The sequence below is a fragment of the Saimiri boliviensis genome, chromosome 11 (assembly GCF_048565385.1).
Source record: "Saimiri boliviensis isolate mSaiBol1 chromosome 11, mSaiBol1.pri, whole genome shotgun sequence".
Classification (NCBI taxonomy): domain Eukaryota; kingdom Metazoa; phylum Chordata; class Mammalia; order Primates; family Cebidae; genus Saimiri; species Saimiri boliviensis.
In genome coordinates, this window is record NC_133459.1 from 107,466,470 (window position 1) to 107,490,396 (window position 23,927).

The following is a 23,927-nucleotide window of genomic DNA, read 5'->3' on the forward strand; positions in this document are numbered from 1 at the left end:
ACTATGAGCACAGTCATTCACCGATTCACCAAAAATTGGATAAATAATTATTTCATTTTTGTTAATTGTTCTTAAATGCATGTATAGCTCACACTTAGTTCAGTGTTCAATATGAAAAGTATTTTCAGTCTTTAGAAGTTTGGTGGTAGTTTTTGTGACCAGAAATATACTGTAGGAACTTAACTCTGATTTATATCAATTAGTCTATGATCAAATCGGTTTCATTAAAGTTGATTTGTTTAGAGTCAAAGTTTCCAAGAGCCTACCAAGTACATTAAGTGAGAACTTATGGTACATTGAGTAATATGGGTTCTAAAGTCTGTTTTTGTAACAGTACTGGAACCTCATTATTCATGTTCTGACTTGCTTAGTGACTTAAATAGATATGCAATTGTGGACCAGATAACTTGAAGATCTAAAAAATAACAAGGTTTTTTGTTGTTGTTGTTGTTGTTGTTGTTGTTTAAGTGGCATATGTCATGTGGTGTAATGTTTTGAAGGTTCATTTGTGTTGTAACATGTATCAGGACTTCTTTCCTTTTTATAGCTGGATAATGTTTTGTCATACAGACTACCTTTGGTTAATCCATCATCTGTTAAAAGAAACTTGGATTGTTTCCACCTTTTCGCTGTTGTGAATAATGCTGCAGTGAACAGTTGCATTCAAATATTTGGTTGAGTCTCAGCTTTTAATTATTTTGGACAAATATGTGGGAGTGGAATTGCTGGGTCATATGGCACTTCTGTATGAGTTCACTTAAATGAAATTTCTAGAATGAGCAACTAGAGACAGAAAGTAAATAAGAGGTTGTCAGGGCGTAGGAGGTGGAAGGGATGAGGAGTTGTTGCATAATGGTGATGAAGTTTGTTTCAGTTGATAAAAAAGTTTCAGAAATAGATAGCAATGATAGTTGTACAGTATTATGAGTGTAATTAATGCTACTGAATTGTACACTTAAAAATCTAAAATGGAAAATTTAATGTTATATATATTTATCACAATGAAAAATTATAATAGTATAATATACTAAAAACGACTGTCCCTTTTAAGTGGGTGTTTTGTGTGGTATGTGAATTATAACCTGATAAAGCTATTTATGCAAGTGGGTCACACCAAGGGAAAGTTTAAGATTCCAAACTTATTTTATATTGACCACTTCACAGTAGCTAGAAGTACCTGGAATGAATTTGATTTGGGAAATTTATGCTTCCACTAAAAATAGCTTTCTGTTACATGCCCTAAGGCTACATAAAAATGTGCAAGGGCACAATTACTAAACTACTCAACTCTAGGGATTTTCAGTCTAAATCATGAAGTATGGAGTAATATCCATGAAGTAACTGGTAAGTCGAGAGAATAAAAAGCAATAAATTGTATATAGGTAGATACATACATATACCCCTACACACACACATATGTACCTGTATATAATCTGTAAGTAACTAACACAGGAAAGCAGTAAAAAAGACACTGTATTGTGCTGCCTCATTTTTTTTAACACCTTTCTTTAAACTTCTCTGGGTATACAAAATGACTAAGTAGGTGCACATTTTACAGTGTTTATGTATAATATCCATTGTAAATTTGAGTCTTCAAAATCACCTCTATTTAGATTATAAATAGTTTATTAGTAACTCTGTTATTAAATAAAGAAATATCTACAAATGCTGGCTTTCACTTTAATTCCACATACTGTTATTACTTGGAATTATTATTTTTGATAGGTGTTCCATAATGTTTATTATTACTATACTACTATTATCATTATACAAGATTTATTTGTTTTAGGACAATAGTATCTAATAATAGAATATTTCATTTTATCATTAAGTTTTTGTGTATATATACATATATACAAAATATGTACATATGTTTATGTAACATATGTAATATATATAAATTATAATTGAGATACATATGAATGTTTGTAAATTCATATATAATACATTCTAAATTCCAGATACACACATTCTAGTGTACACACATGTACCCATGCACACACACACGCACAAACACACACACACCCCTTCTGTGTTGCTTAACCATAATTTGATTCCAGATTTGAGATATTTTGAATTTGAGAATGTTGTTACGGTTTATATTACTACCTGCTGCCCCACTCCCCAAAGTCCCACCTAAATGGTAGGGAAGCATGTCCGGTGATAAATAGATTCAAGGTTTGAAATGACATACTATCTTGTGTTAAAAATACTCGTTGTTATATCAGATTGTTGTTTAATTCTAGTTCTTTTATTGTTTGTTTGGTTTTTTTTTTTCAGCTGCTCCAGTTGATGTACTAAAAGCACTAGATTTTCACAATTCTCCAGAGGGAATATCAAAAACAACGGGATTTTGCACAAACAGAAAGAATTCTAAAGGCTCAGATACTGCTTACAGAGTTTCAAAGCAAGCACAACTCAGTGCTCCAACAAAACAGTTATTTCCAGGTATGTCACTTTATTATTATCACTATTAAAATTATTACTACTGTTGTTACTACTAATACTACTTTTAGTAGTTCTTTACTAATGATTGTTTTTATCATGTTACATAAAGCCCAATTATGTGGTAAAATGCAATTCTTTCATATATCAGACACCAAATACATTGTGGTCGCCAAAGTAATGTCATGAAAATAACAAATAATTTAATAATTGTCAATCTTAATTCAGCACAATCACATATCTGTGAAAACATGCTTATTTGAACATTTAGTAATTCATTACTTTATTGCAACATAATATATGGAGACAGCATTATATGTCCAGCCTTTATGTATGTAATCATGTAGAGTTTATTCATCCTGACTGGAAGATTAGAGGGAATCTTTCCCTTAAATGACTACCTGAGTTAATTTAATGGGCATTTGGATTTAAACATACTTAGTACAAGTTTTCCTAATGTTAAAATAAATGTTTCTATTGAAAGATATACTTCATCTTTTGCAAATAATTTTGCATTAGTTTTGCATGCTGCTCTTATCTAAAATATAAGAAAAGTTAGTCACATCTCACAGTTGTCTCCACTGGAACTAGAGATTTTCTTTATAATGTCAAGTGGCAGTTTTTGATGATGGTACTGAAAAGTACTTGCTGAGTATTTATTTTTCCTTCCATGAAAGCACTAATCGACCTAATAATAGTAATTATCTAGAAATCATGATAATGTGGGGAAGGGGAATTGAGTGGTGAAATGACAATTTTTTGAGCATCTTATTTTCAAAGCAGGTAACTTGTTAACTGTGCTTGCTCCATTTGATACGTGCCAGGTATCTATTGATTGGCTGATTGATGGGAGTTCTCGTCCTTATTTAACAGAGGAGGAAGCTGAATTTCACAGAGGCTGTCTGACTTGAGCAAGTTACATGTGATCAATATCCAATCTAGATCCGTTTTGCTCCATACATTTTAGATGTTATCAAGTGGTACTTTCTGAAACTTTGGAATCTTCTCAGCAACAGTTTATTATTTAAATTATTCATATTATCTTTTACAATCTCTGCCTGAGAAGATTTGTGTTTCCTATCTTCAAATAAAACTGTTTTCTAGCTACAGAAAAAAATGTAAAACAAGGAATTAAAATGTTAGAAAACAGCACAGTACACTTTTCATGGAAGAACATTTTCAAGTATTTTGAAATACATTTATTTTGATCACTGATTCTTCCAAAATATTTTCTGTTTTTCCATAATTTATGGTGAACAGGAACAAACTGAAAATAAAATGGATAAAATGAACAGGTTTTTTTCTGACTTTGAAATAAAAAAATTAAAATAATTATTAAATCCATAAAATAATGTAAAAATAGAAATAAAAATTTAAAAGTAAAAATATAAGTTGCTTTTTCTATTTATGTACACTTTGCTGCATTTCTTAAAGCATCCTTAATAGAAACAGGGATGGGAATTTTGAAGAGAGGAAACAAATAAAAATATACTAATGAAAAACCTTTAGAAATACTCAAGTTATAGGTCACTACAGGTTACAATTTGTTTATGTGTTTGTTTGTTTGAGACAGAGTTTCCCTCTGTCACCCAGGCTGGAGTGTAGTGGCTCAATCTCGACTGACTGCAACCTTTTCCTCCTGGGTTCAAGAGATCCTGCCTCAGCCTCCAGAGTAGCTGGGACTACAGGCGAGCACCACCATGCCTGGCTAATTTTTTTGTATTTTTAATAGTAGTGGGGTTTCAGTGTCTTAGCCAGGATGGTATTGATCTCCTGACCTTGTGATCCTCCTGCCTCAGCCTCCCAAAATGCTGGGATTACAGGCATAAGCCACTGCACCTGGCTTAGGTTACAATTTTTATACTTTGGCTCATCATCTCACAGTTGGTTTATTCTACATTTCAATGTGGTAGTTACTTAATTTGATTAATTGTATAGTTTCTGTTGTTTTGCTCATGGAGAAAGGATACAATGTATTTCTCTAGAATCTCTTTTCACTCAATTAGTAGAACTCATCTATATCAAAGTTTTCCCCATTCTCACAGCATCCTGTCTTAGGCATGTGATTCTAATAATAAGTGTTTCAGATTGAAAGAGACGCCTGTGACAGATCTCTCACTTTCTCTCATGCAAATTCTTATAACCTTGCCTTTCTGCAAGGCAGAACTTCCTGACAATAATGGAAATAGCAATTAATAAAAATCAGTAATGAAAAGATCACCATGAAAATATTCCAACAGTGAATGTTATTATTAAATAAGTAAACAGCATTTTGAAAATTAATTTGTAATAAGCTTGCTTCCACTGTAGAAAGACACAAATGCAACCTCTTTTCTAATGAAGAAAGTAAGCAGTAGTATTGGAAACTTCGGTAGTCATCACTGGGGTGGGAGTGAGATGATGTCAGTTAGATACAGTCATTATAATATTCTGGTAAAACTAATATATATACCCTTCAAAATCCCAATTTGACACCTTCAATTTAAGCGTCTGAAAATGTGCATGGCAATGGGATAGAAGCTGTAATTTCTAAACCTATTTTCCTTCTTTCAGACATCTGCCATGGGGCAGACACCATGCAAGAAACTATGTATATTGAACTGTATCTTCATAACCATTTTTTCAAGGGGACTATTTAATCTCAACTAATAAATTAGGATCTAGAAGTGGAAGTATTTTAATATAATCACAGAACTAGTGAATGGTGGGAAGCTGAGAGACCATCCTGGTCTCTCCTAGACAAAAGTGGGGTCTTCTTACTATGCAAAATGTTTTTTTCCTTCCGGTTTAAAAATCCTGCTGACCACCTAGCTACAACAGAAGGGATTTCAGTTAAAGAGAGATATATTCTCATGGAAAAATCTTCACAATATTAAAAATTAGAATCAAATCACATTTTTGTGCCTTTTTCACATGATTTTTTTTCATAGATATACTATTGATCTTAAAAGCCAATTTTCATAATCCCCATTAATCTCTTTTTCTCAGAGTGAATCATGATCATATTACATATATTTGTGATTTTATTTGTACATGTGTAGCAAAAGTAGAAATAATATTTCTACTTTCTAACAACAGTCATTTAATATTATTTATTCTAGGTTTGTATTTATGTTTCAAAATATGAATTAAGTTGAAAAATTTGGTAATATTTTATAATTACCAAATACAGTGCTGTTTCAGATAAAATTTTTACATTGTAATAGGTTTCATTTCTATTGTTGAACTAAAATTATAGTTAATTTTCTATGATAAACTCAGTATATTATGAAACATTTTGATTAGCATCTTTTAAGAATGAAACTAGGGTAAGTTGCATAGCTCAGACTGAAAACATTATCAAATCATAATTTTTTAAATAGCTCAATTTTATTTTTCAAAGGTAATAGCTTGAAGATTATATCTAAAACTGAACTGCTCAATTTGAAACTGGAAAATATTTTCATAATTTAAAGCTTTTAGTCATTACTATAGTCAAAAGTTGAAGATTTTTAAAATTTATGCAGTACAAATATGATGATCAATTTAAAAAAATTAGTAATCCAGTCAGTCTTTTATGAATATATTATTTCCTGATTTATCTTCTTTCATAGGTACCTCTATGTTGACATACTTTTTTTGGCAAAATGGAAAAGATATCGTTTTACACCATGTTAGCATTATTTTCTTTCAATGTATTTTTTAAAAATTGAGATACATTTGGGGTACAACTTCCTGTGATCCTCAACATTCTGAGCTACTCATTTGAAAGAAAAGTTTATTGACGTAGACCTTTTTCAATAATTAGCTGAATTACCTAGATTTTTATTTACATTATAAGTAGATAAAATATATTTTACTAATTGATGTTCTTTAATATCTTTCCATTTTACTTTTATGATTATTTTTCTTCTAGTGATTTTCATAAATATAAAAATCACATGTCTCTGTGATACTTGACACTTAAACAAAACCATATATATTTGCTCTGATAGCATTAATAATCTTAAAGTAAACATTTTTTAGTTTGGAGTTTAGTTTAATTACATTTAAGTTTTAAATTAAAATTAAATGAAAGAATATATATTTAAGTGATAGGAGCCATATAATCAACACTATCTGACTGCTTTCTTTAAGATACAGAATTTTCATGGGACGGATTAAATTATTAGCCCAGTCAATGGATGGGAAGGCTGAGTGCCAACTAGGATATTATTCGCCAAGAACACATAGCTAGGAGGTGATGGGTTGATTCTACATATTGGCTATTGCAAATAACGTTGCAATAAATATGGGAATGCAGATTCCCATTCTATCCCTTCAACATACTGATGTCATTTCCTTGGGACATATGCCTAATAGCAGGATTGCTGAATAATGTAACATAGGAGAGCAGGTATCTTTTTGACATACTGATTTCATTTCCTTTTTTTATTATTATACTTTTAGTTCTGGGGTATATGTACAGGACATGCAGGTTTGTTACATAAATATACATGTGCCATGGTTGTTGGCTGCCTCCATCACCCTGCCATCTACATTAGGTATTTCTCCTAATGCTATTCCTCTCCTATGTGCCCCTCCCCACCACCTTCTGACAGTCCCAGGTGTGTAATGTTCGCTTCCCTGTTTCTATGTGTTCTCATTGTTTAACTCCCACTTGTGAATGAGAACATGCAGAGTTTCATTTTTTGTTCTTGTATTAATTTGCTGAGAATGATGGTTTCCAGCTTAATCCATGTCCCTGTAAAGGACATGAACTCATCCATTTTTTATGGCTGCATAGTATTCCATGGTGTATATGTGCCACCCAGTAGCAGGATCCATCGAAAAGTATTAAAGAACATCAATTACTAAAGGGCATTGTATCTACATATAATATAAATATAAACTGCTTTAATTTTTTGAGGAAACAGTACTATTTTCTATATGGCTGTATTAATTTACATTTTCACCAATAGTGTGAAATAGTTTCCTTTTCACCACATCTGCACTGACACTTATCTTTTGATTTTTTTATAATTGCCATTCATAATGGAATGAGGTGATATCTCATTGTGGTTTTGATTTACATTTCCCTAATGATTAACGATGTTGAGCATCTTTTTCATATACCCATTAGTCATTTGTATGTCTTTCTTTGAGATATGTTTGTTCAGATATCTTGCCCATTTTTAATTGGATTACTTATTTCTCTTTCTATTGATTTGTTTGAAGTCCTTACATGTTTTGAATATTAACCCCTTATCAGATGTATAGTTTGCAATTCTTTTCTCCTGTTCTACACGTTGCCTCTTCACTTTGTTAATTGTTTCCTTTGCTTTACAAATGCTTTTGAGCTTAATGTAAATCTATCTGGATGTGATGGGGCTGGGATAAGAGCCATGACCGGACAAGTTTCAGAACTTTCAACTAAGATGCTGTACTGTCTTCCACTTACTAGTCTATGCATACATTTATAGCATAAAAATGTATTCACACCTCTTGCTGTTTTTCTTTTGTATTGCATTTTAATAATTCCCACTTCTTAAATGGCTGCATAAGATTCTATTATATAAATACTTGTATTTTATTTAACTAGTTTCAATCATTGCAGTTTATTTTAATATTTTACTCTTATAAATAGTGCTTGAGTGATTTGAAAGCATATGTTTACTCATAAGCATCCTTTCCTCATAGATTCTCAGACGTAGAATTGCTGATCTTCTACAATTGTTTGAACTTGAATCCAAGACAGTCATATTCATAATTCTTTTATAGATTTATGCTACGGCCTGTAATAGAATTTGGAATGAATGGATTGAAAAAGGAAGGTCTTTATATTGCTCTAGATATTGTTGATTACACATGTACATCCATAATGGTTTTGCGAAAAGACAACTTTTCAACTAACGGCATTTAATTTCTCAAATAATAATGCTTGCTTTATTTATATGCCAGAGTAGTAAGAGAATCAAATAAGATATATTTGTAAAACTATTTTGAAAAATAAAACCCACAACTTAATATGCAGTGTTGTATAAAAATATAAGTATTCAGAGAGATCCAAGATGGCTGATCACTAGCAGCTCGGGATTGTAGCTCCCACTGAAAACGCAAAGAAGGAGAGGATGCCACACCTTCACATGAATTCTTGTTGCTCACGCACCAGGAGATTCCCAGTGGAGGAGCCCCACAGGTCGCCAGCGTGACTCTTGTGACCGGCGAGGCGATTTTGCCAGCGCCTCGGAGCGTCGGTTCTTGGTGCAGAGTCAGAAAAGCACCATCAATCTTAACGCCGCTGATTTGGTCGGCGCAGTGGGTTGCTCAGATTTCGGCGCTGAGAATCAATAAGTTGGACGTCCACTCAGAAACCCAATTACAAAGACGGTAATTATAAAGACCACAGATGGATAAATCTATAACGAAGGGAAGAAAACAGTCAAAAAAGGCTGAGAATACCCAAGATCAAAATGCCTCTTCCTCAGCAGGGGATCCCAGTTCCTCATCAGCAACGAAACAAGGCTTGATGGAGAACGAGTGTGTTCCAATTACAGAAGCAGGCTTCAAAACGTGGATAATAAGAAACTTCTGTGAATTAAAAGAACTTGTTCTAACACAATCTAAAGAAACTAAGAACTTTGAAAAAAGGTTTGACGAAATGTCAACAAGAATACAAACTTTAGAGAGGAAAATAAGTGAATTGATGGAACTGAAAAACACAATACGAGAACTACGTGAAGTATGCACAAGTTTTAACAGCCGAATTGATCAAGCAGAAGAAAGGATATCAGAGGTCGAAGACCAACTCAATGAAATAAAACAAGAAGACAAGATTAGAGAAAAAAGGATAAAAAGGAATGAGCAAAGTCTCCAAGAAATATGGGACTATGTGAAAAGACCTAATCTACGCTTGATAGATGTACCTGAATGTGAGGAAGAGAATGAATCCAAGCTGGAAAATATGCTTCAGGATACTATTCAGGAAAATTTTCCCAACTTAGTAAGGCAGGATAATATTCAACTCCAGGTAATACAGAGAACACCACAAAGATATTCCTCAAGAAGAGCAACTCCAAGGCACATAATCGTCAGATTCACCAGAAAATACTAAGGGCAGCGAGAGAGAAAGGTCAGGTTACCCACAAAGGGAAGCCTATCAGACTTACAGCAGATCTCTCAGCAGAAACCCTACAAGCCAGAAGAGAGTGGGGACCAATATTCAACATCCTTAAAGAAAAGAACTTTCAACCAAGAATTTCACATCCAGTCAAACTAAGCTTCATAAGTGAAGGAAAAATAAAGTTTTTTGTGAACAAGCAAGCACTCAGAGAATTCATCACCACCAGGCCTGCTTTACAAGAGCTTCTGAAAGAACCACTACACATAGAAAGAAACAAACAGTATCAGCCTTTCTAAAAAATACCAAAAAGTAAAGAACATCTATATAATGAAGAATTTACATCAACTAATGGGCAAAATAGCCAGCTAATATTAAATGACAATATTAAACTCACATATATCATTATTAATTCTAAATTTAAATTGACTAAATTCCTCAATTCAAAGACAGGCAATTTGGACAAAAAACTAAAACTGTATGCTGCATCCAGACCCATCTCACATTCAAGGATACACAAAGACTCAAAACAAGGGATGGAGAGAGACTTACCAACCAACCAGAGAGCAAAAATAAATAAATAAAAAGCAGAAGTTACAATTTTTGCCTCTGATAAAATAGTATTTAAAGCAACAAAGATCAAAAGAAGCAAAGAAGGACATTATATAATGATAAAAGAATCAATGCAACAACAAGGAGAGTTAAAGGTCCTAAATATACACGCACCCAATACAGGAATACGCAGACATATAAGACTTATAAAGAGACTTAGACTCCCACACAATAATAGTGGGAGACTTCAACATTAATATATAGACAGATCAATGAGACAGAAAATTAACAACGATATCCAGGACTTGAACTCAGATCTGGAACAAGTAAACGTAATTAACATTTATAGAACTCTCCACTTTACACAAAATATACACTCTTATCATTACCACATCATATCAACTTAGAAGTTTAAATGAAATGTTGGTTGGCTCCTTGTTTGTTACTCTCTTCCCTATTTTTCTTTCATGTCTCCATCATTAAGGACAATTATAGGCATACCCATATTTAGACTGCATTCTAGCCCGGGCAACAAAGCAATACCCCCATTCTCTCTCCCTCTTCCTCTTTCTCTTTCTTCCTCTTCTTTATTCTTTTTCTTATTATTCTTTTTCTCAAAAAAAAAAAATAAGTATTCATTACTTGATTATTTGAGATATACTTAGGATAATTTTTAACTGATATATATATTTAACAAATGCTTAGTAAGTACCAATGTAGATCAGTCTGTATGCTAGATTTTTGGCATATGATGGCAAGAGAGAAAGAAAGAAAAACAGAGTTGGCCTTCTTGAATTTAAAATCAAGTTAGCCAAGTACCTGATAGTTCTGGCTCATCATGACATATGCTTCTTTAATAAGAAACAGTATGTAGTGAAACTGCATTGTTTGATATTAAGAACTAATCAGAAACTTTTAAGCTTTTAAAGAAACAACAGGAAGAATACGTTTGTAAATTGGATCATTACAATGCCTCTTTAAAGAGAGAATGTATCGCTGCAGACTAGACAGAGCCAGAAAATACAAACCTTATGCCAAAAGTAGTACTTAGATAAGTGTTTGAAGAGTGCTGGCAATGGGTTTGATATTTGCTGGCATCATGATCCTGTTGCTTAAATTAAATTTAATTTGACATAACCATTGTGCTTTAAGTGAGTGGCTTTGAAGTTTGACTATAGCTTGGATAAATATTGACCAGAAACCTTAATCGAGGGCCCCTATTTATTTATTAATCTGTTTATTGTTCAGAATTAGTTAATTTATAAAGGCCATGTAGAAAGTTCAAAAGTGCTACAGTGATCTCGAACAATTTAGAAATTGGAAATTGGAAATTTCTAACTCTTTGGCCTTTTCTTTTCAGGTGGAACTTTTCCAGAAGACTTTTCTATATTATTTACAGTAAAACCAAAAAAAGGAATTCAGTCTTTCCTTTTATCTGTATATAATGAACATGGTATTCAGCAAATTGGTGTTGAGGTTGGGAGATCACCTGTTTTTCTGTTTGAAGACCACACTGGAAAACCTGCCCCAGAAGACTATCCCCTCTTCAGAACTGTTAACATAGCCGATGGGAAGTAAGTAACAAAATAATACAACGTTTTACTTATGCTAAAATCATTTTTTATTTCATCATTTAACAAATATTTATGAACCTTGATATTTTTTTCTAGTGGCTGGTGATAAGTAAGTGAGCAAAAAAAATGCATAAAGACATAATTTATAGTGTGGAAAGGCAAGCAATGAAGATATTTTTCAAAAACAAATTACTAATAAATATTATAGCAGGTGGTAATAAGTAATACGAAAAAGAGCAGTAAAGAGGATAGGGTGTGGCAGTGTGGTAGATACAGTTTTAAGAAGTGAGATCAGGAAAAATCCCACCAAGAAAGTGATATGTAAAAAAGATGAAGTACATGCCATGCTGATAATTAAAAGCCTAGTGTTCCAGAAGAAGCTGGGAGCAAATACAGTCTCTGATTCCAGGATGTGGCCAATTTGTTCCAACAACGTCAGGGATACCAGCATGGCAGGAGAATAGTGGGATGATGAGGATGGAGAAGCAGAGGGAGGCCAGGTGGTATAACACATTGTAGGAGGTGATAAGCACTGTGGGTTCTACTCTGAGTGAAACAGGAAGCTACCGGAGGCTTTTTGAGCAGAATGATGTAATCTGACTTACATTTTATTAACAATATTAATATTGGAGATCAGAGGAAGCCTTATAAGTTATAACACACTGATATATACCATATACTAAGCTCTTTATACATTGTTAACTCATTTGGTTTTCTTGATTCTGTTCAAAAAGTAATGTTAATAAACTCATTTTACAGGTAAGGGAACTGAGGTTCAGAGAGTTTAAGTAACTTGCCTAAGGTCATATAGTTGGAAAGTGACAGAGACGAGGTTTGAACTGAAGGAAATCAGGCTCACATTATACTCTTTTGCAAATTATGTTGAATTCTGAATTATGTATTGTGGTCATTGCCTTTCACTTATGGAGCAGCTAAATAGAAATGAATGCTTATTAAGTTTACTTGATATTTAATCACTGAATCCAGAGCTCTGAAAACAGCTTTATCCAAAATAGGACATTTGGTTATAGACGTAAGAAGGACGTAACAGTGCTCATTGTACTCATTATAATTTTGTCAGGACCACAGAAAAACTCTCAAGTCTCAGTGTTACAGAAATTCCAGGATTTTACAGCTAATTTACATTATTATCTTATAAATGAATTGTGTTTCTTTTTTTGACTGTTAGCAAACTCCATGCTGAGATTTTAGTCTATATTTGATAATTGTAGAAAATACTTTGAACTCATTATTCTACCATGTGTTTCCTTAATCCTGCTCTCCTAACTGAAAAATATAATCAATTTATTGTAGCCCACACCCTATTTGAAAATAACAGGCAGTGTTTAACATGAATGAATCCTGAAGTAGAACATGGAAAAATTAAAATAAAAAAATGGAGAATGTTCAATAAAAATTTTTAATTGATTATCAAACAAAACAAGAAGTTATATTTACCTATGACAGTAGTAAAATATTATCTTTATAATATATTGAATACAATGAATACCTAGTATCCCTTCGATAACAATTAATTAAATGCTTACTGTGTGCTAGGTAGGTCCTGTATTTGAGACTGTTAAAATGTGACATACTTGTTGAGCTCAACTGACATAATAATTACATGCAAAATACTGGTATTTTTTTTAAAGAACACTCCAATTTTTTTTTGAAGAACAATCATGACGTTCATTATGAAGGAAGATTCATTCCCTAAGTATTTATCCATTAGCCACCAGTTGGCTGGTAGCCTATAGGGCACAGGAGTTGTAGCAGTGAACAACCCAAGTAAAGTTTCTTCACTCCTGGAGTTTAAATATGCAAAGTGCTGATTTCTATGAATAAAAAATAAATCGAGGTAAGACATGTAAGAGTGCACTCTTTTAGATAGGGCAGTACTTTTTGATGAGGTTGCATTGAGCAAAATCACAAAGGAAGTGAGAGAAGAGCCATGTGGGGATATGGAGAAAGAGCAATCCTGCCAGAGAACTTGTGCAAGGGGCAATAAAGAGGCAGCCTTGCAGCTGGGATGCTGGGAGTCCAGGGAGCGTCTGAGCTCATGAGGTCAGAGAAGAGTATGGGTCCCTCATGCGAAGCAGAGAAAGGGCTTCACCTTTTACTGTGAGTATTGTATTTGACAGTTTTTAAGAATGCAGACCCTTGATCTGACTCGTATTTTAAAAGGCTGTTCTGGTTGCATAAGAGTAGAAGGGGAGGCCAGTTAGGAGTCTAGCTGTGAGACACGGCAGCTGGAACTAAGCTGAGAGACAATGGATTCTGTTTATACTTTCGAATACATGAACTGATGAAATTTTCTGATTATAGGAATGTGTAGTATGAGAAAAATAATAACTAAGAATGCCTCTAAGACTAAATGTTAATTTAGTATTTTGAATAATCTATATGATACCGTGATTATGACATATCATCATCACAGCTTACATTAATTAAACAAACATATCATTTAGAGTTCTAATCAGTTTTTAATTATTGAGATTGTTTTTATTTTCTTTTAATAAAAAGCATATACCCATAATACTGGGAATGGTTTAAGTGAAGACACAGGTTTCCTGGCATGAAGTATGTGTAAATTTTTCTCTCACAATATTAAGTAGCTCCTTATATAAATCTTTGCTCAGTTCAAACGCAGCAGACACCTATGCCAGTTGAATGTTCTAGTGGAAAGACCAAAGATTAAGTGTATATGGAAATACACTTGGTCACCATGCCAGGTCACATGAAACAGACATTTTAGAAAGGCTCCTGCAACTTTTTGGGTACTGTATTGTATGGATCTAGTCCTAGACACTTCTGGAATATTAATCTAGCAGTTTTCATTTGGAAAAAAAATAAAATATAAACCAGACTGACTTGCAGAATCTGAGTGGGCTTCATTTAGTGGTTTCTGTTAGCACCATACATTGTTAATAAAACCCATCATTTTACAGTATGATTAGGGAATGTGCCTTTCCAAAGGGCTGGCCATGTCTCCCCAGCCAAGCCTGTCATCACTGCCCTGAATTAGTTGGAGCAGTAGCTGCAGACTGAATTGAGACTCTCATTCCACACATGCGTTGACTATGCTTTCTTTCAGTTTTCCACTTCCTGCCAGCCCTGGAAAGAAGGAAAGATATTGTGTCTCGGTCTTGGATCCTGCCTGCAGTAGTGATCTATAACTGTCTTGAAATTAAAGTGGAAAAATAATGAAAGCATTTGAAATAAATGTGAATAAAGACAGAGAAGCACATTGTGTTTTACAATTAGGACGTTGACTCTCTAGATGGAGCACTCATTCAGTTAGTAGACGTACCCTTTTATAGTCAATCTCAGGGGATCATTACAGCAGATTTTTTTTAAGTGGAATTCCACTTTGGAAGAAAGCATTTACGTACGTAGAAACTATTACTTACCCCATATCCCACCTTAATCTCTATCAAATACCTTCATCAGGACATAGTGAGATTAGGCTTTTGTTGCTACAACACAAAGTGAAGCAAAGGATGGGCACTTTCTTATCAGCACAGACAGCTAATTCTACTCTTCATTTTATGCTGCTTGTGTCCTTTTGAGTGCCTAGTACTATTGGGTAAAGAGTAAGTAGTCACCTGTTAACCGCCTGCTTAATAAATAAGCCTACATCATTATATGATTTCAGCTCACATTTATAATTTTAAATACACAGTATTTTAATGTGAATACTGCTTTGGCAAACACTGTTTTTTGAAGCTTAAAAAAGAATTACTTGTCCTTTTTAGGTGGCATCGGGTAGCAATCAGCGTGGAGAAGAAAACTGTGACAATGATTGTTGATTGTAAGAAGAAAACCACAAAACCACTTGATAGAAGTGAGAGAGCAATTGTTGATACCAATGGAATCACAGTTTTTGGAACGAGGATTTTGGATGAAGAAGTTTTTGAGGTAAAAATAAATCAAACTCTAAGCTGAATATTGCCAAATCAGATGAATTGGGTTAATAACAGTAAAAATATCAATTTATAGCAATATTTTTAAAGCAAAGTTGAAAACTCTAAAGGATGACCTACTTTCTTCCTCTGTGAGTATAGTGACGATGTTTTCTATTGTTCAGTAAGAGAATGACCAGACAATGGTGACTGTAACACCTGGGAAACATTTACAGGGATTGGTTGATTTGAATGCAGACATACTATTCTCCTGGGAAGGAAAAAATGGCTTTTCTCTTAGTACTTTGTATTATTTTCTTTACAGAAAAGAACATTTCCTTCATTTCATTCTATGGGAGGTAAATTTAGAAAGATGTACAAGTCATATATTTTGCCTTCCTCTGTTCTTTGTGAATGTTTTTAAGGTAAAAAGAGATCATATTGTAAAATATATATTTTAAGTTTTTATATCACTTAAAAATAATGTAAGGGTCATGGTAAGATATTTCTATCCAGTTATATTCACTAATTATGATAATCACATTCTTTTAATCCTCCAATCCACTGATATGGTGATTTATGCTTTAATTTTTATTTAGTCATTTTTTAAAAGAACAAATGACCTAAATTCTGACTCCCTTAAAGGATGCAGTCTCAAAACATTATTATTTTGGTGATTGCTTTTAAACAATTTGAGTGATTTCTTTGTCAAGGTGTAACAAAGTAAAGCTGTATAATATATTACAAATTAATAGACAGTTGCCCCTGGAGATTTGCTATATTTTTTCACGTGTAAATATACATACATGTGACACACATACAGACAGTATGTATTTTCATAAGCAGAACATTATGCGTTCAAAGCATCAGCTAGACTATTTCATTCCTGTACTTATATATATAGCCTATAGCATAATTTTATTTAAAATTTATATTATAATTAATATTTGTGAAAGTTCCATGTTATTTATTTGAGATTCTATTTTTTCTTTTTTTCCACTAGTGTGTACCTAAACTTTTAACTCTACATAAAATATTTTAAACTATCATACCATGCTGGATCATGTAAATGATAAACTGATTTGGGTTATATATAGTGGTAATATGCTCTCAGATCTACCAATATCCAACACTGATAGCATGCACATGATGATAAACAATATTTTTTCATTAGGCAAATATGAATATGACTTCTAGTCTTGAAAAGCCTTATTTTAAAATAAAACTATTCATAAATTTCATGTGAATTATGAACAAATTATAATTTATTTTTGTAACCCACAAAACCTTATTTACCAGGAACATAAATGTATAAGATGGAAGAACAATATCAGTGGAATTTCTTTTCTTTTTAAAAAACTGATTCTTAAGTTTATAAAACTGTATGCCACATTCTGAAACCCGGAGTAATTCCAGCTCTTTAGTTGGAGAAGCTATTAAAACATTAAGAAAAATAATGTTGAAAGGATGCTTTAATGAAACCTTTGGTTAATATGACAGTGAGTGTCACAAATAAGTTTATTCAGCTACCTTGCATTCCAGAGTTTCATGAAACCCTATGATGTTTTAAGTAGAACATTTATTTACTATTAAATACAGTTAGTTTTTAAATGTTAATGAATACAGAACTTACTCTCTCAGGTTTATCTTTTACAATCTTTGAACAGTTAAAGTGGGAAACTAGTTTTACTTAATACAATACAGAAAAGCATTTAAAAGAAGAATCTTTGAATTAGATGAAATTTAGTATTCACCTAATTCCTATGTTCAAACAGTCATCAGATATGAGATTCAGGTCTTATTTTCTAAATTATATATTGTATATATATGTGAAATTTCAAAACCAATTTGGTCTCTTTCTACTTAAAAATAGGGCATGAAGAAAATAAATAATTCAAGTATACAGACATTTAATCAGAATTTTAAAATTTCTCACTCATTTGTGTAAGTAATTAGTCCATTCTATCTGATGTTATTATATGTTTTTTTAAAAACCTATTCAAATATGTTTTTCTTTTATTTTGGTTTATATTATGATATATACATATTTATGAATATTTGCAAGTGAACACATAGAATTGGGAGGCAGAAATGGTGCTGTTTGTACATTGTTTGTGTTCTATAAATAGCTGTGATGATGAAGATGATATGATAACACCAGTGATTCCTTAGTCTGAAAATAAGAAATGTCACTTTTTCAGGCATACTATAAGTCACATTTAGCTGCAGATTTGTTTAGTGTATTCGATTTCATGTATACACTACCTTTCATTAATGGAATGACGCTACTGTGGCAAAAAATATTAAACATGTTCATATTTTAATTTCAGTCTAATGACTTAAAATTCAACATTATATAAGTAAAAGCAAAACTGAAGATGATTTTAACATGTGAACAATTATAGTTTACATATTATGCTTTACAATATGAACATAGAGAGTCATAATTCAGATTATATTATTTCAGCATATCAGAGTGAATCTATGAATTGATTTTGGGATGACAAAAATCTGATTTTGAATCCCAGTATGTAGCTTAATATTCAGACTGCTCAATGTACTTTATATCAGTTTCAAATGAGAAATAAAATAGAATCTTCCTCATAAGTATTTGTAGAAAAAATGAGCTGAATGTATAGTTTTTAAGATAGTAGCATAAAAATATATATACATACACAGATATGTAATATAAATGTGGTTGTACATTGTTAATTATGCATTAATGTGTAGTTTTAAAAACATCATTATAACTCTTTTTTAATGATTTTACAATTGTGACATTTCAAATACTTTTCATATAGGCAACTAACAGTGACCCATCTATCAGTCAAAAGTCTTTGTGGGTCCCTCTGTCTGTCTTCTAAAAGTCTTCATGGGTCCCTCTCTCTGTGTTCTAAATGAAGTACTTCTTTTCTGGGCTACTGCAATTTTACAAAGTACCTTGTAGAGGTTAGATACGTTTGTCCCCTCTAGACAGAGGTAGCACCTGAGTACAGAATTTTAAGTGGAGCATAATCTGATTTACTGAATCTTTTCATGCAGGCAAAAAATGTCCTACCAACACGAATTGACAGGCTTGACTTTTTTTTTTCCTGCTTGATATTATTCAAAGATGTGAGGAAAACTAAATTAGAATAATTATATTGTTTGTATTTATTATCAGTACAATTATTTTTGGAGTCTTTTAAACAGGAAAATTTCCTTACTAAAGAGCAAGTTATAGCCATTGCTCAAGTTTTCAAAACATTGCTATTTCTTTTTTCTGCTTTTTTTAAACAATCAAAGCAGATTATTTCAGGTCTTTTATGTTTTTTTTTTTTTTTAAACAAGTAGCCATCTTTGGGGTGATTACTTCTTTCATTGATAGGAAAAAAAATAATTATTAAAGAGAAAAGAGTCATTTAAAAGTGATAATTAATAGAGCCTGAAGCTGGTTAGTTGAGAATATCAACAAAATTTCCAAGTACCTGTTCAAATTATTAATCTTGAGGGAAAATAAAAATCATTAATATCTGGAATAAAAAGTAGTTTTCAGTAGAAACTTTAAATATTTAAATTTAATGAGATACTACAAACAACTTTATATGAACAAATCCAACAACTTTGTTGAAGTAGAAAAATTTCTTAAAATATAAAACTTATGGTTGACATAACAAGAAACTGAAAAACTAAATTAACTTGTATTTAGTAAAGAAATCAAATATGTGAAAAAAATTCTAAAAATTAAAAAAAATAAAAACCTCATGGCCCTACAACTTTTACTAGTTAATTCTATCCAGTATTCAAGAAGGAAATAACATCAGTAATATAAGAAAGTTTTCAGAAAATAGATGAGTAGAGATCACTGCACAGATGAATTTACATAGCCAGGACAACCTTACTGTGAAAACCTGACGAAGACATTATAAATATAGAGAATCATAGACTAGCATTGCTCATTAGCATAGACTAAACATGTTTAAAGATTTTTTAGAAAATGGAATTGTGTGTTAGTAAGATAACATACTACGTGACTGCAGTGGAATCTATATGCCTCAATGAAATGAAAAGTTGTTTCTAAATATCTGAAAAAAATCAGTGTAATTCAACATGCTAAGAGGAAAAAACCCCACATGATCATTTCAATAGTTGTAGAAAAAGTATTTTTTCTTTTTTCTTTCTTTTTTTTTAATTGCATTTTAGGTGTTGGGGTACATGTGAAGAATATGCAAGGTTTTGCATAGGTACACACGTGGCAGTGTGATTTGCTGCCTTCCTCCCCATCACCTATATCTGGCATTTCTCCCCATGCTATCTCTCCCCAACTCCCCATCTCCCTCTGTCCCTCCCGTTTCCCCTGACTGACCCCAGTGTGTGATGTTCCCCTCCCTGTGTCCATGTGTTCTCATTGTTCAACACCCACTATGAATGAGAACATGCGGTGTTTGATTTTCTGTTCTTGTGTCAGTTTGCTGAGAATGATGGTTTCCAGGTTCATCCATGTCCCTACAAAGGACACAAACTCATCGTTTTTTATGGCTGCATAGTATTCCATGGTGTATATGTGCCACATTTTCCCTATCCAGTCTATCATCGATGGTCATTTGGGTTGGTTCCAGGTCTTTGCTGTTGTGAACAGTGCTGCAATGAACATTCGTGTGCATGTGTCCTTATAGAAGTACGATTTATAATCCTTTGGATATATGCCCAGTAATGAGATTTCTGAGTCAAATGGAATTTCTATTTCTAGGTCCTTGAGGAATAGCCACACTGTCTTCCACAATGGTTGAAAAAAAAAAAAAGCAGAAAAAGCATTTTACGTAATTTAGTACATGTTCATATTTAGGAAACTAAGACTAATAATAAATTTCAAACTAACAAACAGCATCTATTGAAAACTGTGTTCATGTTCATGATAAAAAATATTTAGGAAACTAAGACTAACAGTAAATTTCAAACTGATAAACAGCATCCAATGAAAATGTTCAGCCAGCATCATACTTAATGCTGAAAGACTGAATTATTTTCTACATGGGGTCAGAAAAAAAAGTAAGAATGCCTGCTTACTCAAGTTACATTCAATATATTAATAGAGTTCCCACTCATTGTTATAAAACAAGAAATAAGTAAGAAGCATAAAGATAGAAAACTTGTATAATGGTCCCTACTTTCAGATTACATAACTTTTTACATTTAAAACCACTTAACTAATAAATGAATTTAATAAGACATTGCAATACAATGTTAATATAAAAATCTTGTGTTTTTATATATTAGCAAGAAAATATTTAAATATGACATTAAAAACAAATTTATTTACTGTAGCACTAAAAAATACATAGGAACATGTAATTTACATTCAATGTTACATTAAGTTTCATTGATTTATTATTGATATGGTTGGATTCAAGTCTACATCTTATTATTTGTATTTTCTTTGTACCCTCTGTTTTCTGATTCTTTCTTCTTACTTTCATGCCTCCAGCCTTCTTTTGGTGCTGAGCATTTATTTTATAGTATTTCATTTTGTTTTATTGATTTTTTTTTGTGCTATGTTTTTATTTAAGGAAGGGTTTCTGTAAGCATTATAAAATTTGTACCAAAAGATTATGATCTATTTCTTGCTAATATCGTATCATGTTGTATTTATGTTATGTAAGAACCTTTCCATGTCTTTGTCATACTGTTTACTGATCTCTATAGTAGAGTTGTCATACTTATTATACCTGCATATACTGAATATGTGACCAGATGTTATAATTTTTACTTTAAACAATCAAATATTTTAAAGCTTTTAAGATAAAATATAATTTTATATCTAAGTAAATATTTGCTATTTCTGTTCATCTTTTATTTCTGAGGCTTCATATTTTTCTGGGATATACTTTTCCATCAGTCTAAAAAGTTTTCTTTAGGACTTCTTGTATAGCAGACATGCTACTGATGTATCTTTTAGTTTTCTTACATGTGAGATGCTGTTCTTTTGCCTTCATTACAGAAGAATATTTTCACTGACAATGGAATTCTAGATTGACAGTTTTATTATTTTAGCACTGTAATAATGTTGTTCCACTGTCACTTGCCCCCATGTTTTCTGATGCACAATTCACATTCACATTTTGTTATCATGTACTTGATGTACCACTTTCTTTAGCTGCTATTAAGATCTTTTTTCTTTTTATTTGCTTTTCAGTAGTTTGATTATAAAGTATGTTGCCATAATTTTGTTTGAGTGTATTCTCTTTGGGGTTTATTAAGCATGTTACATCTGTAAATGAATGTTTTTCAACAAATTTAGGAAGCCTTCATTCTTTAAAGTTTCTACTTTGCTGCTAAGTATTCCTAAATTTTCCTTCTTTTCAATAGTGTATCATTTGCTTCTTGAAGGAAAGTTATAATACTGTTTGAAAAACTCTTTCTGAGAGTTTCAATCCCAGGATTGGCATCTGTTTATTCCCTTTGTGGCTGTTGTTGTTAATAAACAAATTCTATTTTAGAGTAGGTTTAGGTTCACAGTGAAGTTGAGCAGAAAGTACAAGTTCTCATATACTCTCTGCCTCACTCCAACATACAACCTTCCATATTATCAACATCCCGTATCAGAGTGGGAATTTATTACAACAGATGAAAGTACATTGACTGATTATTATCACCCAAAGTCTATAGTTTACATGTTCACTTTTGATGTTGTTCATTCCAAGAGTGTACACAAATATATAATGACATCTACCCACTATTTTAGTATCTAATAGAATAATTTTACTGCACTAAAAATCCTTCTTTCTCTTCCAATTCATGATTCTCTCCCTCATTAATCCCTAGAAGTTACTATTTTTTTTTTACTGCCTCTATAATTTTGACTTTTCCAGGATGTCTTATAGTTGCAGTCATACAGTATGTATGCTTCCCATATTGACTTCTTTCACAAAGTAATATGCATTTAAGGCTCTTCTATGTATTTTCATGACTTACAGGGTCATTTCTTTTTAATGCTGAATAATATTCCACTAGGTAGATGTGGTACATACTTATCAGTTTACCTATTAAAAGACATCTTGGTTGCTTCCAAATTTTGGAAACTATTGATAAAGCTACTAGACAATTATGTGCAGGTTTTCATGTAGGCATACATTTTCAAATCATTCGGCTAAATACCAAGAAGTGTGATTGATGTACGAATATGCTTTGTTTTATGAGAAACTGGCAAACTGTTTTGCTGTATCCTTTTGCATTCCCATTAGCAAGGAATGAGAGTTTCATTTGCTTCACAGCTTTTCCAGCAATTCTTGTCATAAATGTTTTGAATTTGGCTAAAAACAGCACTATTTTATTTTGGTATGTTGTGGTTTCTCATTGTTATTTTAATTTACAATTCTCTAATGACATACCATATTGAACATATTTTCATAGGCTTAATTTCCATCTGTGTATCTTCATTGTTGAGATGTTCAACACTTTATGCATTTTTAAATCAGATTTTTTTATTGTTGAATATTTTGTATATTTTAGATAAAGGTCCTTTATCAGATATGTCTTTTGCAAACATATTCTCCTGGTAGGTGGCTTATTTTCGGATTCTCTTGATATTGTCTTTTCAGAACAGAAGTTTTAAGTTTTAATAAAGGCCAGATTATCAACAAATTATTTCATGGATTATACCTTTGGTGGTGTGTCTGAAGAGCCATCATCATACCCAAGATTACTTAGGTTTTCTCCTGTGTTGTCTTCTGGGAGTTCCATTGTTTTGTGTTTTACATTTAGGTCTATGAACCATTATGAGTTAATTTTTCTGAACAGTTTAAGGTTTGCATTTAGATTCTTTTTGCATGTGGATGTCCTGTTGTTCCAACACTGTTAGTTGAAAAGATTATTATTACTCCATTGTATTTCATTTGCTCTTTTGTCAAAGATCAGTTTAGTATATTGATATAGATCTTTTTCTAGGCTCTCTCTTCTATTCCATTGATCTATTTACCAATTCTTCCACCAATACTACCTTGTATGCATTACTGTAATATTATAGAAAGTCTTAAAGTCAGATAGTATCAGTCCTCTGTTCTTTACCTTTAATATTGTATTAATTGACTATTATGGATTTTTTGTTATCAACTTCGGAATAAGTTTTGAAAGATTCACAAAATAACAGGCTGGGATATTAATTGTGAGTGTATTGAATCTATAGATCAAGTTGAAGAGAACTGACATCTTGACAGTATTGAGTAATTCTATCCATAAACATGGAATATCTTTATTGTTCAATATCCTTCATCAGTTTTGTCATTTTCTTCTTGTAAATCTTATTTTATTTTGTTAGATTTATACATAAGTATTTCTTTTGAGAGTGCTCATGTAAATTGTGTTGCATGTTAAATTTCAAATTCTTCTTAAAGAAGTGAT

The 23,927-nt window shown here is 32.1% G+C and overlaps 1 protein-coding gene across 3 annotated transcripts in view; it reads left to right on the top strand.

Annotated features, from left to right (window-relative positions):
- The window catches only part of COL11A1 (collagen type XI alpha 1 chain), a 215,055-nt gene that overhangs the window by 23,389 nt on the left and 167,739 nt on the right, over nucleotides 1–23,927 (top strand). For all 3 annotated transcript variants that reach the window (XM_074381332.1, XM_074381331.1, XM_003933240.4), the window contains exons 2-4: nucleotides 2,281–2,448; nucleotides 11,436–11,649; nucleotides 15,405–15,567. In XM_074381332.1, coding sequence (XP_074237433.1) covers nucleotides 2,281–2,448; nucleotides 11,436–11,649; nucleotides 15,405–15,567 — 545 coding nt within the window. The remainder of the gene's footprint in view (nucleotides 1–2,280; nucleotides 2,449–11,435; nucleotides 11,650–15,404; nucleotides 15,568–23,927) is intronic.